This window comes from Nannobrachium achirus (genome assembly GCF_963921795.1).
Source record: "Nannobrachium achirus genome assembly, chromosome: 7".
NCBI lineage: Eukaryota > Metazoa > Chordata > Actinopteri > Myctophiformes > Myctophidae > Nannobrachium > Nannobrachium achirus.
The window spans coordinates 46,555,303-46,571,863 of NC_137816.1; the positions used below are offsets into that span (position 1 = coordinate 46,555,303).

Here is a 16,561-nt window from a genome sequence, read left to right on the forward strand (position 1 = left end):
TTTATTGTATTGAAGCCAGTCTGAATGAACCGGGTCAAGCTGCTGTACAGTGCAAAGAATTCCGCTACTCTCAAGTGAAGTTCCAGAGGCGGTTGGAAACAAAAGGACAAGCAAAATGTGATGTGTCCGTGCGTGTGTCCCCTAAGACACCATGTAGACCAGGGGTCTTCAACGTTTTCAGTCCAAGGACCCCTTAGTTGAGAGAGAGATGAAGCAGGGACCCCCACAACCTTTTCATAGATTCCATATAATAGTTTCATTGTTTGACAGCACGATCATCAGTGTATTTTGGATTCATGTCAATTTGTGTTTTCAGATATTTAACCACTTGAACCGTCGATACTTAACTCATTTACTGCCAAAGCCAGAGTTTCCCCGAGTTATTCCCAATGTGTTTGCGTGCCAGGCCAGAGTTTCCAGAGCTAATAACTAGTAAGACACCTCAGGGCGACAAGCCACAGTGATGTGGACATCAGCTATGTGGACATCAGGGATCTCCATATATGGGCATAAAAGGGATTTGTTCCCCCTGGCATCACAGGGATCTCTCTAACAGGGCATCATTAATATTGATGACATCAGGGAACTCCATATATGGGAATAAAAGGGATTGTGTTAGTGTGACATCACAGTGAAGCCAGAGCGTGATGTCAGAGTGGTAAACCCATTCTGTTAGAGTGGTTCCCCTGACATCACAGTGACATCAGAGCATGATGTCAGAGCGGCAAACCCATAGACCGTAAAAATGTGTACACGTCTACACAGACCTTCGGTCGCAATCAATAAATCCAAAATCGGATCGCCATTCCCCAAAGACGGTGCTTCCGGTTTGGGACCGGAAGCGGAAACGGATATGCATTTTTTTGTGGGGGGGGACACGTTTCTCCGTGGCCACTCTCCGCTGCGTTTACTTCCTTGTTACACTACACTGCTGCTAGCTAAGCAATGCTAGCATAGATGAACATGGGATCTTTTGAAAACGCCAACGGACCACGGCGCGCACCATCCGAGCAGCATTGTCCACGATGGACACGCACCCACGTTAAAAGGTAAGAAAATCGCAGCATATAACATATATAAGTCAATGAGTTAAAATGATCAGACACAGTACACAGTAATTCACAATTCTTATTGTTGCACTCAACCTTTTTTAAATGGAAGGCCTAGAGGGTAACTTACCATTAGGTTATTGGGGGCAGGCCTCTCTTTGGGGTGCCGTCTCATACTGAAAGGGAAGAAAAAGCGATACAAGCGGTCTTTATGGCTGCTGGCTTGAAAATACATCGTAGCACAGAAAATGAAAGAGAGGCCTTGACTGACGATGATAAATTAAAACATATACTTAGGAAATACAAACCTCTCGTTGCAAAAGCTTCAAATAGCACTATTTAACCACTTGAACCCTAGTGTCCTTATTCTGAGAACTTTAGCCAAAAATAGCTGATCTACAAGCTCACAACACCTCGCGCTGCGAGGCGTTGTGAGCTTGTAGATCAGCTATTTTTTGGCAAAGAGGTTTGGTGTAACACTCCCCCCTTCCCTCAATGACCACAAGCTAGATAGCATTTTTAGGTTTTAAAAAAACTTTTTGTACTGATTAGGTGCGTGGTCTACCCATGATATTGTTTTTCTAGATTGATATTCCTATGCATTTGTTGTATTGTTGTTGATGTACTGAGTACTGACATATTAGCTTGCTTATTAAATTGATGTATTACCTGCATATTTTAAGTCGCTTTGGTTTAAAAGCGTCTGCTAAATGCCTAAATTGTAAATTGTGGTGTAGAGGGGAAAAAGAGCACATAGTGAAATGTCAAGTTTATTAAGTATTGACAGTTCAAGTGGTTAAATATCTGAAAACACAAATTGACACGAATCCAAAAATACACTGATGATTGTGCTGTCATACAATGAAACTATATGGAATTCTATGGAAAGGTTGTGGGGGTCCCTGCTTCATCTCTCTCTCAACTAAGGGGTCCTTGGCCTGAAAACGTTGAAGACCCCTGTGTCAGAGCGACCTACATAGGTGGGACTTTGAGGGATTAACGCTGGGCCCCGTCTGGAGCTGGTGGTGTTCCTGCTTACTGGGTGATGTATCACAGCGGGCGGGGCCATGACCCTCTAAGAAGAATAGCCTTAACCCATTTAGAACGGGTACACATTTTGTGTATCATTATTTTATGCTTTAACTATTGAAAAATAGCGGATATACAAGCTCACAGCGCGGCACCGAGTGCCGCGCTGCGAGCTTGTAGATCTGCTATTTTTGAAAAATCGTGAAAATTTTAATTTTGACCCGATTCTATAAGTGTCTTTTGAATCCTTCTAAGGTTTTTTGAAAAACCTATGTTTCTGTGTCAGCAATCTGGCTATAGCCATCGTCAAAGAAAAGGTCCTTTTCACTTAACTGCAGCTCAGTTAGTATGTTCTTGAGAGACTACTATGTCAGTGGTTCTCAAACCATTTTATGTGAAGGACCCCCAAAATGATATTTATTTGGCCACGGACCCCCATCTCAAAATATTTAGTTCCAGGGACCACCACCACCCAGAAGCAAAATTTGAGTTGCAAACGTTCGCTTTGAAAATACTTATATTCAAAGATTTGCACACATTTTCACAACTTTTACAAAAATAGCAGATCTACAAGCTCGCAGCGCGGCGCTGTGAGCTTGTATATCTGCTATTTTTCACTGGTTAAAGCATTCAATAATTCTAGGCCTAAATGGGTTAAGAGACACGCTAGTGCCAGGCTGTGTGCCAGGGCGGGGCTGCGTGGGCACTCCTACCTCACTATGTCCTGAGAGAGAGAGAGAGAGAGGTGCCCTGCTTGGGTAAACAAGGTAGGGACGTGGGTAAACAGCAGCTGGCAGGCACGGCCTGTTAAGGACTCGCTGCCTTCATGCTAGGGATGGGACCATCATCCTTATTATCGTTTATCGTGATAAAAAAAACGCACTCGTGGAGATTTAAATTTAGCGTGAAATTATCCTTCGGTTCAATTCAAAATGTATTTGCCAAGCTGCATGTCCGGTAACATTTAAACCCTCTAGAATTGGTGAAACGGGCCTGGAAATAACATACTTTATACAGTCTTTTTTCACTCTCTACCAAATCTCTTAGCCAAAAAAAATCTGCACGATCAACAAGCTCACAACGTGTCGCATTGCGGCGCGTTGTGAGCTTGTAGATCTGCTATTTTTTGGCAAATGTTCCGCCCATGATAATGGATGTTGGGGATATTTAGATTATCGCGATAATATCGTAAATGGCAATCACAATAATCGTGACATGACATTTTTATATCATCCCATTCCTACTTCATACCAGTGTTAATTTTACAGTAAATTTGGATTTAGTTTTAGTCTTTTGAATGAAATTGTATTTAGTTTGAGTCATACTTTAGTCATCTGAAACATTTTAGATCTTGTCGACTAAATATCACAAGTCGACTACTCTAACTCCATAGTTGATTTTTCAAAAAATAGCTGATTTACAAGCCCCTAGAGCTTGTAGATCTGCTATTTTCAGAGTGCAACAACCGAGAGCAACCAAGCATAAAATGAGTTGTCTTTAAGTTCTACTGGATCTCTTCTCCACATAGTCCCTAGCTAACATTGTAGTCTAGTTTTCATTTGTTGACGAAATTGTCAATATTTTTAGACATCGTAAGTGTAGTTTTTATTTCGTTTTTGTCAGTGAAAAAGGTAGTGGACGACTTCGTCATATTATGTACACGCATTGTGTACATAATATAACACGGGTGCACAGCACAGCTCTCATTCACACACGCAGAGAACCCACTCATGTTTCAGGCGTGTGTAACTACGCAGAGGTTACAGGAGGCAAACCAATCAAGGGTAAACATTGCCTGTGCCCCATTGTGGTAGAACGATATACCAACCAGTCACTGCTAGTGAAAGGAGAATAGCCTTTCTATGTAGTGGGAGCAGGGGCTGAGCGTCACGTTCATTAAAGATGGGATGCCATGATCCCCCCCCCTCCTATGAATACTAGGAGGAAGATTTTTTCCAACAAAGTGTACAGAAAGAGTTACAATTCGTTTTTTATGTGGCCACACCCACCAGTTCATTAATTATGCCTGGTTGTCATGGTGGGTGGTGACCCAGCTGAAGTTAGCCACACCCACAGTGTTGGGTGAATGGTAAAAGGGGAGGGGATGATTATATGATGTCACTCTGTTTTTGAATCGGCACTTTTGACCCACAAGGTGGCAGCCTCGAGGAAGAAACCCAAAATACAAAGGGAATACATAATTGCTCATAACAACCACACCAGGGGGTCTAATGAAATACTGTCAACCACATGAAAACCATAAAAAGTACAAAAAAAATCGAACCTCTGTTCGAAGTGGAGCTGTGTGTGTGTGTGTGTGTGTGTGTGTGTGTGTGTGTGTGTGTGTGTGTGTGTGTGTGTGTGTGTGTGTGTGTGTGTGTGTGCAACAGCGCCCCTCCCTTAACATGTGTGGCCACTGGCCAGAAAAGGTTACTGCAGGCTACATACCCGGAGACAGACAGACAAACAGACAAACAGACAGACAGACAGACAGACCCACACACACGGCCACGTATAGGGAGCTCCACACAGCTCCAAATATGGCACCACCTATTTAAAGCATTGCAACCACAGCCACATCAACAAAGAAACATACACACACATCCGTGCATATACTGTAAGTACAAATGTACAATTCTGGCCCCTTGTGTGTCATTATACAATGAATTGATCTAGATTCTAGGGTAATTTGGGATTACGGATATAAAAAAAAAGGTTTGATCGATTATTTCTCTCCTGCTCAAATAGAACAACTAAATGGCCTATACAGAGGTGAAGGCATGGGAGGTCCAACCTGGATATTAACTCTTTTAGTGATAAAACCGAACAATTTCGTTTCTTTTTTTCAATCCAATACAATATTATTTTCGCTATTTTACTTACCCTGAGCTGCTTGTAGCGACGTGGGTGGTCCTGGCTCGTCCATCGCTTTCCAACGAGCCATTCCGATGATTTATTCCATTGAAAATGGTTTAGAATAAAGTTTAGAGCCCCACCCAAAAAAACTCTATTTTTGCGCGACGTATCTGAGGTACCAAAACCGAAGAATTCCGGTTTCTTTAATAAAATGAATGAAATAATCGGAGGCCTCAACGGAGCCCCCGTCTAAATTTTGATCCAGGCCGCCTACCGCGCTCTCTTTCCACCGGCCCGTAATCGGGTAACGCCGCCGCATCGCGCCGCCTAATCCAATACATAGTCACATCTTTAGAGACCTTTTTCTCTGAACTGTGTTCCTAGGGCAGCGAAAACGTTTTTTTGCGGCTAAATAGCCTCAGATCGGGCTTCTAAAAAAAGAAAAAGCGGATAGTTAACTGTTAGCTCACTTCCTCCGGTTCACGTTCATAACACTGTTTGCAGTGAAAACCCAAGGCACTTCTGCCTGGGTACCCGGATGTTATAGTGAAGCCCTATGGGGAAATGTCTGGCACTTTAGCGGCCTCTTGTGGCCCCTGGCAGTTAAGAAGTTAAGACAAATTTAATGCCCTTCTTGTGTTTTTTCTTTATGTTAAGGAGATGTTTAAAAAACACAGAACAAATTGCGGGACACGATAGGCTATTCAACTGGCTATTAAAGGACGAGTCCTGCAACTTTGACAGAGATCTGTCTGGGTTACTGTCTGTTGTGAAAATGTTGTCTGTAAATCTCTGGAGGAAAGCCTAGGGTTCCTCAGTGAAGCGAGGGTGAGGAACCGGTCTTCTTGAGGTCTTCTTACGCCTAATCCGGAAACATGAAGAAGAAGTGGCGTCGCTTTGTTTTGGTCCCCCCTGTTTGTTTCTCCAATCTCTTTTTAAATGCTCGAGAAGTGTAGTCTTGCCAGTCACTACGGGTTGGACTAAAAGATGGATATACCAAATGAACCTTTCCACAAATAAGCAAAACTACGGCCGCATCAAGGGGTTTAAACTGGTTCCGGTTTGGTAGTTCCGGCCAAAGTGTAGGTTGTTTCTGCTCCCGGCCGGATCAGAAACCCGAAAATGCAACCTAACCCAGGCTACCTGAGACTGGTATTATTGAAGAGGAGAAATAATCGACCAAAGTTAAGTTTCAAAACCCTTTTTTTTCAGGAGGTTTGTCCAATATACTCTGTAGTTAAGGTAATTGCTCATTCTGGGTTAATACAACATTTAACGTGAATTTCACGTTTCAGGTAGTGGATTTCAAATTATTATTATTATTGTCTTTTCATGCACCAGTGCACACATTTAAAAGTACATTGTTGTGGTGACAGAGTGTTGAAAACAGAGACTCACCATTGTGTGATGAAGTGAACAAACTTCTCACTGAATTGGCCGACAGGAAGAACCGGTGGATCCTGGAAAAGAGGGAGGTAACGGGAAGTCAGACAGCATTACTTGCCACTCTCTCCGGTCTCTTCCCCCTGGCGGGGTGTCACGAAGTTACACGTTAAAACTTAAATAATAGTTTTCAGGCATGTGAAGTTCCTGCCCACCACCGCGGAGACTATTGTTCAGAGGCGTCAATTGGGTATGCCAAGGTATGGCAGCTGCCATAGGAACTCCTACAGCTTGGTACAGGGTTCTTGGGGCTTCACTCTGATTGGATTTGGTTGGCAAAATATCTTTTCATGCTATGTTGATGAATTGAATACATAGGACCATAATGGAAACAAGTCCCCAGGACTTATTTTGCCTCATGCTTTTAGCCTTAACTTCTTACCTGTGGGGCCGGCATAGCTCAGGGGTAGAGAAACCGATATTAGAGCACGAAGGGTTCCCAGTTTGAATCCGGGCTCCCCCAAAGTTAGTGTCGAAGAGTCCTTGAGCAAGACTCTGAACCTCTAGTTGCTCCCGGTGAGCCATCGGTGTATGAATGTGTGTGTGAATGGGTGAATGTATTGCACAATCTATGTAAAGCGCCTTGGATAAAAGTGCTATATAAATGCACCATTTATTTACCATTTACCTATACCACGTGCTGTTTACATTTCTGGCTAAAGGATTCAATCAATCAATTAATCAATCATCGCTGCATCCCGTCGCTGGCAAACTCCTCCACCCAGAAATCGAATGAAATGCATTGAACCATTCCATCGCTGGGACAGAAAGTTGCCACAGTTTCTGTGAAGTTTCCATTCAGGGCTCAATACTGGAGCTGTCCTTGACAGACTAGCTCAAATAACTATCCAGGGAGAGGTGATGCAGCCTGCTGGCAGGCTAGCAGCTCACTGAGACAAAGCATACAAATAATGGAAGGAATGTCTCAGCTCTCAGCAGTCTGCTTTCAGATTCAATGTCCTCTGGGATACTTTAGACCAGAGATTAGTGAATGAAAAGAAAGAGAGAACGACTGCGTTTCCCTTTTCAATGAGAACTTCTACCAATGAGTCAATCTAAACCAGGGGTGTTCAAACTTTTTTGACTCAGGGCACCCCCAGTAAATAACTTTTTCATCCATGGCACCCCTGAATTACACTGTTACTTTTTTTAATCTTACATCCTATTATGCAACTTAAATATGCACATCCTTCCACCTGATGTCACAGATAAATATCTATTTCCATCAGAAACGACAGAAAATAACGTTATATTTGAACCCCTGCATGCCTATTCTGGGGGGAAGGTTCACCAAAAATAGACGAACTACAAGCTCACTGTTGTGAGCTTGTAGATCTGCTATTTTTGGTGAAGACAGAAGAGTTGGCCGTAGATGGAAAAATAACTCATCAAGTACAGTGCAAATCAGGTCTGTTTTACTAAGCATAGGTAAGTGATATTGATGTTGTGATATTGATGAATTCCAAATGCTATTAAATTATTCTGCGGCACCCCTGGACTGGCATCACGGCACCAACTGATCTAAACAACGAATACCTCATTTTACATCTCAGATTTTCAGGTTTTATATGAAATAAGAATATACCCCAAAACATAATGTGACAAAAATATGCCAAAATATAACACGGTCTGCTATGTGCTATGGCGTCAACATGCGGACGATTACAAAAATTGGGGAGTGCTGATCTCAGTCACTCACAGGGGCAAAAACATCTCCGCCTCCCAGCGTTCCAGCCGTGCGGAAAGAACAATATCTTCATGTCCTAAATGTTGCACTAATATTTTCAACACACATCTACAGCATACGTACAAACACACACACACACGCGCACAGCGCACACACATATATATCATCACTGTCGGGCAGAAACCTCGTATCTCCAGGTTTTACATTTCTAAAAAAAAAAACGCAAAGTAAAGCCCTGATTCATCACACAAGGCCGTCGCACAAAAGTAGTGAAAACAGCCGATCTACAAGCACACAACGCCTCGCGGTGCGAGGCGTTGTGTGCTTGTAGATCGGCTGTTTTCACTAGTTTAAATCATTTTAAAAATGATAAATACAAAACAAACAGTTTTGGACATGCAAGGTTTCCACCCGACAACGACGATACAATGTATCGTCGTTATGTATGTATGTATCGGATACATATACTGGCTCCACAATCATCCGTTCAGTCAAATGCAGGGATCACACAGCGCTCTGCATTAGCAGCCCCGCTGTGCTGTGAAAACACCTCTGGGCAGTGTTCCCCCGTTCCTTAATGCTCTGATCGGCAGGCCCCTGCAAAGAGTGATGCATGCACCTATTTAAATTAACAAAGGAATTGGCTGCTTCTAATCTCGCTGTGCTTCAGAGTGCTGCCGCCGCTTGGATGAGCAATATATCATAGAGCGCACGCACACACACACTCTAAAAAACACCCTCAAGGACTGCAAGCCGTATGCCTCAGTGTACATGCCATTTAGAGCAAGAGCACCAAACAATTTCCACCTGCTGGGTTGTGGCACGCTGTGTGTGACACACACACACACACACACACACACACACACACACACACACACACACACACACACACACACACACACACACACACACACTACTCAATCTATTTTTGCATTACTACTATGTTTGTTAGTTCTGATACAGATCTCTCACACTTTCCTCCCATATTTGCATTTACACGTGCGCTTTGAACGCGCTGAAGACAAACACACACAAACTCTAAATGCATGTATTCATATCTGCAGCGGAGGGGAACACCGGCGAAGCTTTGAAGTGGCGGCAAGCGACGGGCGAAAATGACGAGCAGCCCGTGTGATGAAAGTGGAGAGTCTGGGAAGGCTTTGTCTCAACGCCCTCCGTTCTAAGACTGCACACTACGAGGGCATGAGCAGTAAATATACATGTCATTGGCACCGACCGAGTAATTATTAGGCAAAATTAGATCAGTAATTAAAGAGTTGAAAACGAAGCAGAGGTCCATTAATAGCGGAGCCACTTGGTATTCAACAAGTACCGCAGAGACGCATTAAAGAGGACAGACAGAGGACAGACAGACTGAGGACAGATGGACAGAGGACAGACAAAGGAGAAGAGAATTTCTGGTTCAAGACCGAGGTTAAAAAACAACAACCAAATGTTCTCTTTGCAGTACCCAAATATTAACATTTTAATTGTGGGGTGGAGAGTGAGAAAATGAGAGGGGTGAGGGTAAGCATATGTTTAGTAGCAAACAAAACCTGTGCTTGTGTACACTCATTTCTATGTAGACATTTTTATTTTCCCTGTTTATATACTCTCTCACCTGAGCCTTACGTGGCCCAGCTTGTTATTTATCTCAACGACCCCCAGAGACACCCCCCCGTAGAATACACCTCTAGCTGCGTCAATATTAATGATCCACTTACTGGAGCAGAGTACTCAAACAAACATCACAGCAACATGCAAAGAATATCAAAAAAATGTTATCAAAGAATGTGTGAATCGGTTTTAATTTATAACACCTGGCATGGTTTTGAAGTTCCAGAATATTACCACATCTAGACACATTACAAATAGCTTACCTTCGCCACCTCTGATAAAAAATTATGTTCAAACAGAGCGACTGAAACCCAACTTTAAAGCAGAGAACGTTTGTGTGTTTAAGAGTTAAGAGCACTAGATGACAATACTGTCAAAACTTAAGTAGACGGAATAGTAGCCATGTGTTATAAGATGCACCTTGCAATGAAAGTAATGCGCTGCCAATTGGGTTTTTGAAATGCTTCTCTCTCCGTTCTGCCTCTGACTTTTATTAGCTGTCGACGAAGGACACCGATGTTTCTCTGCCTCTTTAGGCAACACAGTAGGGCCATTGTATTCTATAACAGTGGTTTTCAACCCTTTTCACATCAAGGTCCATCCCAAAACGTTGAATACTTTGTTGTCGCTGGATATGATTTTGTCCACAATTCCATGCTGTATTGATAGGTGAGATAACAGGTCAATCAAAACTAGTAAGACGCCTCAGGGCGACAATTCTTGGCCATCTAGCCATATCGGACCAGTTACCCATATATGGAGATCCATGTACTGTATATATAACCTAGGAGCACCAGAGCCAGTGAGCTCTTTGTTTCATTGGGTCTCACCACCTTCATGGCTCTGTTGAGGAACCTGACTTACAAGTTCACTTGCAGACTGGATCGCTCCTTGAATGGATTAATTGGACAGATGACAGACCCTGGACGTAGCTCAGTCAGGTACACGTCTTCCATTAGAGGACACTGGCATGAGTGCCTCTTTAGCCCCAGTGGGGCTCGGTGAACATTGACAATATGAGTGCCTCTTGTAGCTCTGGTGTGGGCTTGGTGAATGTACTCTTTTTTTTTTTTTTTTTTTTATTATTATCTTTGTAATGTTTGTCTCTACCCTGTGGGCCCTGAGCCTGTAATAAAGTTTATATATATAGAGATATCCTGTGAGAGCCCAAACATGCTTACTCAGTTATTTGTTATGTGAAAGTCCTATGATGTCTATGACATCTGACATCATACCCTTTTTATGCCCATACATGGAGAATTGGAGATCCCTGCCTGTAGAACCAGCCGTTAGTGTGATATGTGGCCGATGTGGCCTCCATATATGGGCATTCCCATATGAAGTCCTGTTAGATATGGGCTTAATATTGATGACATCAGGGAACTCCATATATGGGCATAAAAGGGATTATGTTAGTGTGACATCACAGTGAAGCCAGAGCGTGATGTCAGAGCAACAAACCATATAACCACAGTGTCAGGCGTTATAGACAGAGATACACACAGAGATACAGACATACGGACAAGCTGTGACCGTTCACATACTAAACTGCGACCTGCAGTCGCAATAATATTTTTTTTCCTACATTCTCTAATTAGCCAGTAGCTATGCCCCTCCAAAAAAGCTTTTGTCCAATGCTAGCTTAGCAACCATTACTAACTGCAGTTTAATGGTTGCTAAGCTAGCATTGGACAAAAGCTTTTTGGGATGGGCATAGCTACTGGCTAATTGTGTACACTTCTTGTAAATTACGTAATGGAGATGTTAAACAACTCTTGAGAGCGTGACTTTACGGGTCCATTTGGTTTCATTTTAAACTCTCACGAGTTAAAGATCTATAAGGGTTCCTTTGGTTACCAACTCTCCATCATTTAGCTGGGGACCACCTCTGGTTGAAAACCATTGTTCTACAGCTAGCATTCCTATGGCTCTCCTAGGTGTCTTTGGTGGGTAAATTCTCAACACCATCCATCCTTTGCCTCTCTCTCTGAGTGTTCCCATTTATCCAAAGAGTTGTCCATCCTCCGCCCGCCTCCCTCTCTCTCTCTCTCTCTCTCGCTCCCCCCAGGTCAGCTGGGACGGCGAGGCGGTGCCGGCCCTGCCTGCGCCGACACGGAGAGTTCTCTCACCTCCAGGGGAGACGGCAAAGGGCGCAGGAAAAATAGTTTGAGTGATGCCTCCGTCGGGCTGACTAATGAACAGTTCAGCCGGGGTCAACCCATTACAACCGAAAGCGTTTAATTATTAATTACGCCCAATCTATAGGCACTTAAGGACAAGCAGTGCGCTATGTTTAATGTTGGACAGGGCTGGGGAACTGGGTTGGGTTAGTGAGGGTGTCATGGCAGTTTTGCTATTAGTGCGTGTCAGCAAAGAACTGAGGTGGAAAGGAGAGCAGGGAGAAGGGAAAGGTCCCTGGTTGGGGACTGCAGCTTATGTTGGAAATACACACACAAAGAAACACAAAGAGAGTGTGTGTGTGTGTGTGTACACAAACAGATAAACATAGAGTGCACACACTTTAGGACTAGTAAAACGCCTCAGGGCGACATGCGACCTCGTCCTCCTAAAGGGTGATTGATGACATCAGAAATTGATTGATGACATCAGAAATCTCCATATATGGGCATAAAAGGGATTTTGTTTCTGGGAATGCCCATATATGGACTTTTTATTGTATTTTATTAATGTATCCATATACATACAATATATTTTATGCCCATACATGGAGATCCCTATATGAACCAGCCACACAGATATGGGCCATGTCTTGGCCATCTGGCCAGTGATATATATATCTTCATATATGGGCATATGAGGGTTCTGAACAGGAACTTAAGACAGTACTGTTAGCAAGAAAATCTCTGGATTAATCTTGGTCTGGTTTGGGGCCAAACCTGCTATATCAGTATACAGAGCAGCAACGCTTAGGGCAGCTGCTGCTGCTACTGTGTGTGTGTGTGTGTGTGTGTGTGTGTGTGTGTGTGTGTGTGTGTGTGTGTGTGTGTGTGCTTGTGCGTTGCTCATGCTAGACGCTCTCTCTACAGTAATGTGCACGTATGAATAGCTGGAGGCAGTCGCACAGGGCGGAGGGTTTGAGTGTGCAGGGAGCAAAGCTGCCTGAGTGGCTTGCTTCATTAGGAAACAAAATATAAGCTTTCCGGGCCATTAGGACTGACTTTAGATGCAAAAGCACATAAGACGGCGACTCACCTCATCAACGATGCATTGCAGTAACTGGAGAGGCTGGAGGAGGGGAGGGACAGACAGACAAGAAAGAGCGGGTGAAAAAAATATAAACGTATTAGCCTACATGCAATGTCTTGGCAATGGGAAAAAATCAATAGCATAATAAAAAAAAGTATCTACTTAGATTAATCAAATGCAGCGAGCTCTGGCGGAGCCATCATCCACCTCCTGAATGTCTTTATTATCCCATAACGACACCCAATGTAATTCCAGCAGTTAAAGTCTGCTCTAACAACGTACTGAAAAGACGCCGTTTGCGAGGATTTTCAAATGAGAGCCAATCAAGAGTGAAACACTGCCGGGTATGGAGGGAGACCTTTTATGCCAACTCCATAAAACTTACCATTAAGGATCCTTGGTTTTTCTGAATCTGTAAAGCAAGACAGAGACAGAGAGGGAGAAAAGGAGAGGAGAGGCGATATGTAATTAGTGTGTCATAATCAAAATGATGCACTTGGACACATTATGATCACTGGGAGAAAAGAAGGGGGGGAAAAACATTCCTGTTGGCAATTTGTGGGCATGCGTTAACAGCATTTACATAATGAAAACATACAAATGTTAATGGCTTTGCTCTCATTTGTTGGAGAGAGAGAGAGAAGGAGGGGGGTCAATATGGCTAATTTTCAGAGAGCTGGTTTATTCCTACCCTCCAGGTTATCTAGAGATACTAGGATGTAGAATTATTGTTCCAAACCGCATTAACAGGCTTTTCAATGACTGAGTTCATTTCTTCCAAAAAAAGATTGAATTGATACAACACAACGGATTGTACGCTTGCACCAGGCACACTCATTAGGTAACAAAAAGATAAAACAACAAATGCACCGTTTGGCCTGACCATGACCAGAATGTGAGGCTCATATAGCAAAGCTACAGGTTGCAGAATAACAAACAAAAGAAAAGAAAAAAGAACCGATTCACACATCATTCAAAAAGGTTTTAATTAATTCATTTAAGGTTTGTAACAGTAGACACCAAGGTTACACTCTCCATGAAGACAGCGTTGAATTTAGCAGGCAGAACAACATATTCAAGGCTTTTTAGCTTAGGTATAAATACCAGATTATGTAATGAATTGCTCATAATTTGTTCCTGGGTCTTTGACAGTGAATTAGAGCACTTATCGATTCACTCAATTAAATACAGGTTTTCAAAATAAATATCAAGAGACTCCTCAACTGCCTTTATGTCCAGCTTATCCCGATTCAGACACATTAAAGGCTACTATGGAAAACTAATTTGTTCAGAAATAATTACAAGGACAAAATTGCATGCTGCTCAGGGGCCTGAAATTGGAGAGTGGGAGACAAACATATTCAAGCATAATTGAGCATGTATTCTTCTCATATGCGGCAGTTTTGACCAGGCATCAACAAACTGAGGCTTGATAACTATGTCCTCTTCCTCTTAACGTAGTCTGATTGTTGCCAGATGATTATCTGATTAACATATCACTATGTGCCTGTTCATCCTGAGGGTAAACAATGTTTAATAAGATGATCAAGCTTTAACAAGGCTTCCTTTCCATCAAAGCCTTCATTCATCCCGATTGCTATGCAGCTTGAAAATATGACATTTTATATTTATTATGTTTTCTAAAAGGGCAAACATCAAGTCCTGATTGTCGAATGAGTTCTGTCCTCATCAAAAAAACATCCAAGTCGAACAAAGACGGCAAAGAAAGATTTAGTTGTGTGTAAGAAACCCTCTCTGCAGATTTTAATACAACTTAGTGACACACATAATGGATGATAGGATCTCACAAAGAGTAAAAAGGTATGACAGCTTCCAACTTGGTAGATAACAGACTACATATCATTCTATACTTAAGCTGTCAGGTTAATTACAATGATTAACCACTTAAACCTTAAATATTTCATTGAGCGGTATCCCCAGGTGTCCATGCTAGGCCTCCTCTTTTTTCCCCTCTACACCAAATCTCTTCGTGGAAAATAGCCGATCTACAAGTTCCCAAAAGTATTGCGTTGCGTTGAGAGTTTGTAGATGGGAGCGTGTCGATATTTCGATTTAACATTTGTTCAGCGTTCCATTTGTTTGACACGGGTGAATGTTAACCTGGTGAATGTTAGCGAGATTTCTCCTTTGTAGATTTTTGCTAAATGTTGACCATAGAATAGGGATGCCAGGTACCGTGTGGTCAATCACAATTAATTACAGAAGCTTAATTACAGAAGCTTTAACTGAATTGTAATAAAAACTTTCAACTGTTTGACAGTCCGAAAATGTAATAAAAATTCTGTAGCTACAGTATGTTTCAGTACCATGACGTGGTCGTACGTCTCAGTGTATCAATGTTATTTATGCTAAACAGAACAAGATGGATGAAATAATCATGTGCACTGGACAATGTAAATTCCTGAGACTAACATGTGTCATAGTGGGCACTTTAGATTTGTGCGAGGCTGTGCAAAAATCACATAGGTAATAGGTAATAATTGTACATGGCGATGCATGACGACAAATAGCAGCAGTCGTTAGTTTCAAAGTCAGCTCTATTGGACGGTGATATGGAATCCAGAGAGTGTGAACGTTTTCAGGGGTTGACTTTAAGAGCTGGCCCAGCAGGGAGGTCGCTCTTGGTAAGAAAACTTTTTTTTCAGGATGTCAAGTGATCTTGGTTTTCTTGGATGGATGCTGGAACTGGGAACAGATGGCTTTCTGGTTGGGCAACGCTGGTAGCAGTTCTTCCTCCGCTTCCCGTCACCCTAGTGTCATGTGGTTCCTTGATGGAGGGCAGCTGACAGCCGACGCCCTGCTCAGCAGTGTGGAGAACACACTGGAATGTCGTCCTTGGAACAGGTGCAGGTGGAGCTACAGCAGACTGCGATGGGAGGCTTCACAGATAGTTTTGATTACCCATGTATGAAATTGGTGCCGGGACCGTCAGTGACATGTTCCGTTTTTTTTCTTAGTTACTGTAGGAAGGAACAATCTCTGTTCTTGATTAAACAGTGGATCTTCTTGTCCCATATGAGGGTGTCAGTGATGGTAACTGTATTCCCAAGGAACAAGAATGACTTGGGTTCAAACAGGAGTCATTTTGCCCACTGGTGTAGTAATTGTTAAGACCCTTTCCACCAACATGTACCTATAAGGTGCTCATTTTTGCAACGTATAGTTCTAAGGATTGCAAAATTATCCACCATTTATAGTATGTTGTGATAAACCTGCTGTAAAAAAAGGAAAGGATGTAGTATAGTTGTGTAAGATCACAAGATTGTAGACAGGAGGTCAGAGGTTAGAGAGAGACGTCGCAATAAGTATAATGGTGGAGACTGAAACCACATGATTTTGTTGTTAAATTCTCACATAACTGTTTAAGATTTTCTTTTGTATTTATATTCATATTCGCCTGCCATTGCTTAAATTATACAATGAGTTCAGAACAGTTGAGTTTGATTGAAACCATACTTTCCAAGAGCGAAAGCGATTAGTCAGAAAATTGTTTTGTGCACATGCATTCTACGATGAATTAAGACAGGACTCGTGTAGGGGAGAACTTTTCTTTCTTCATATATTCAATTTGTACTGAATATTAACCACATGGTTACCAGAAATGACTAATGAGTCAAGTGAGGATGAGACACCATACTGTATAAAATAAATA

At 42.5% G+C, this 16,561-nt stretch overlaps 1 protein-coding gene across 1 annotated transcript in view; it reads right to left on the bottom strand.

Annotated features, from left to right (window-relative positions):
* map2k5 (mitogen-activated protein kinase kinase 5) overlaps positions 1-16,561 on the bottom strand; it is a 92,010-nt gene that overhangs the window by 9,971 nt on the left and 65,478 nt on the right. The window contains exons 18-21 of the mRNA XM_080730793.1: positions 13,274-13,300; positions 12,895-12,927; positions 6,333-6,394; positions 1,180-1,225 (exon numbers count right to left, since the gene is read on the bottom strand). Of these exons, the coding sequence (XP_080586919.1) occupies positions 1,180-1,225; positions 6,333-6,394; positions 12,895-12,927; positions 13,274-13,300 (168 nt within the window). The remainder of the gene's footprint in view (positions 1-1,179; positions 1,226-6,332; positions 6,395-12,894; positions 12,928-13,273; positions 13,301-16,561) is intronic.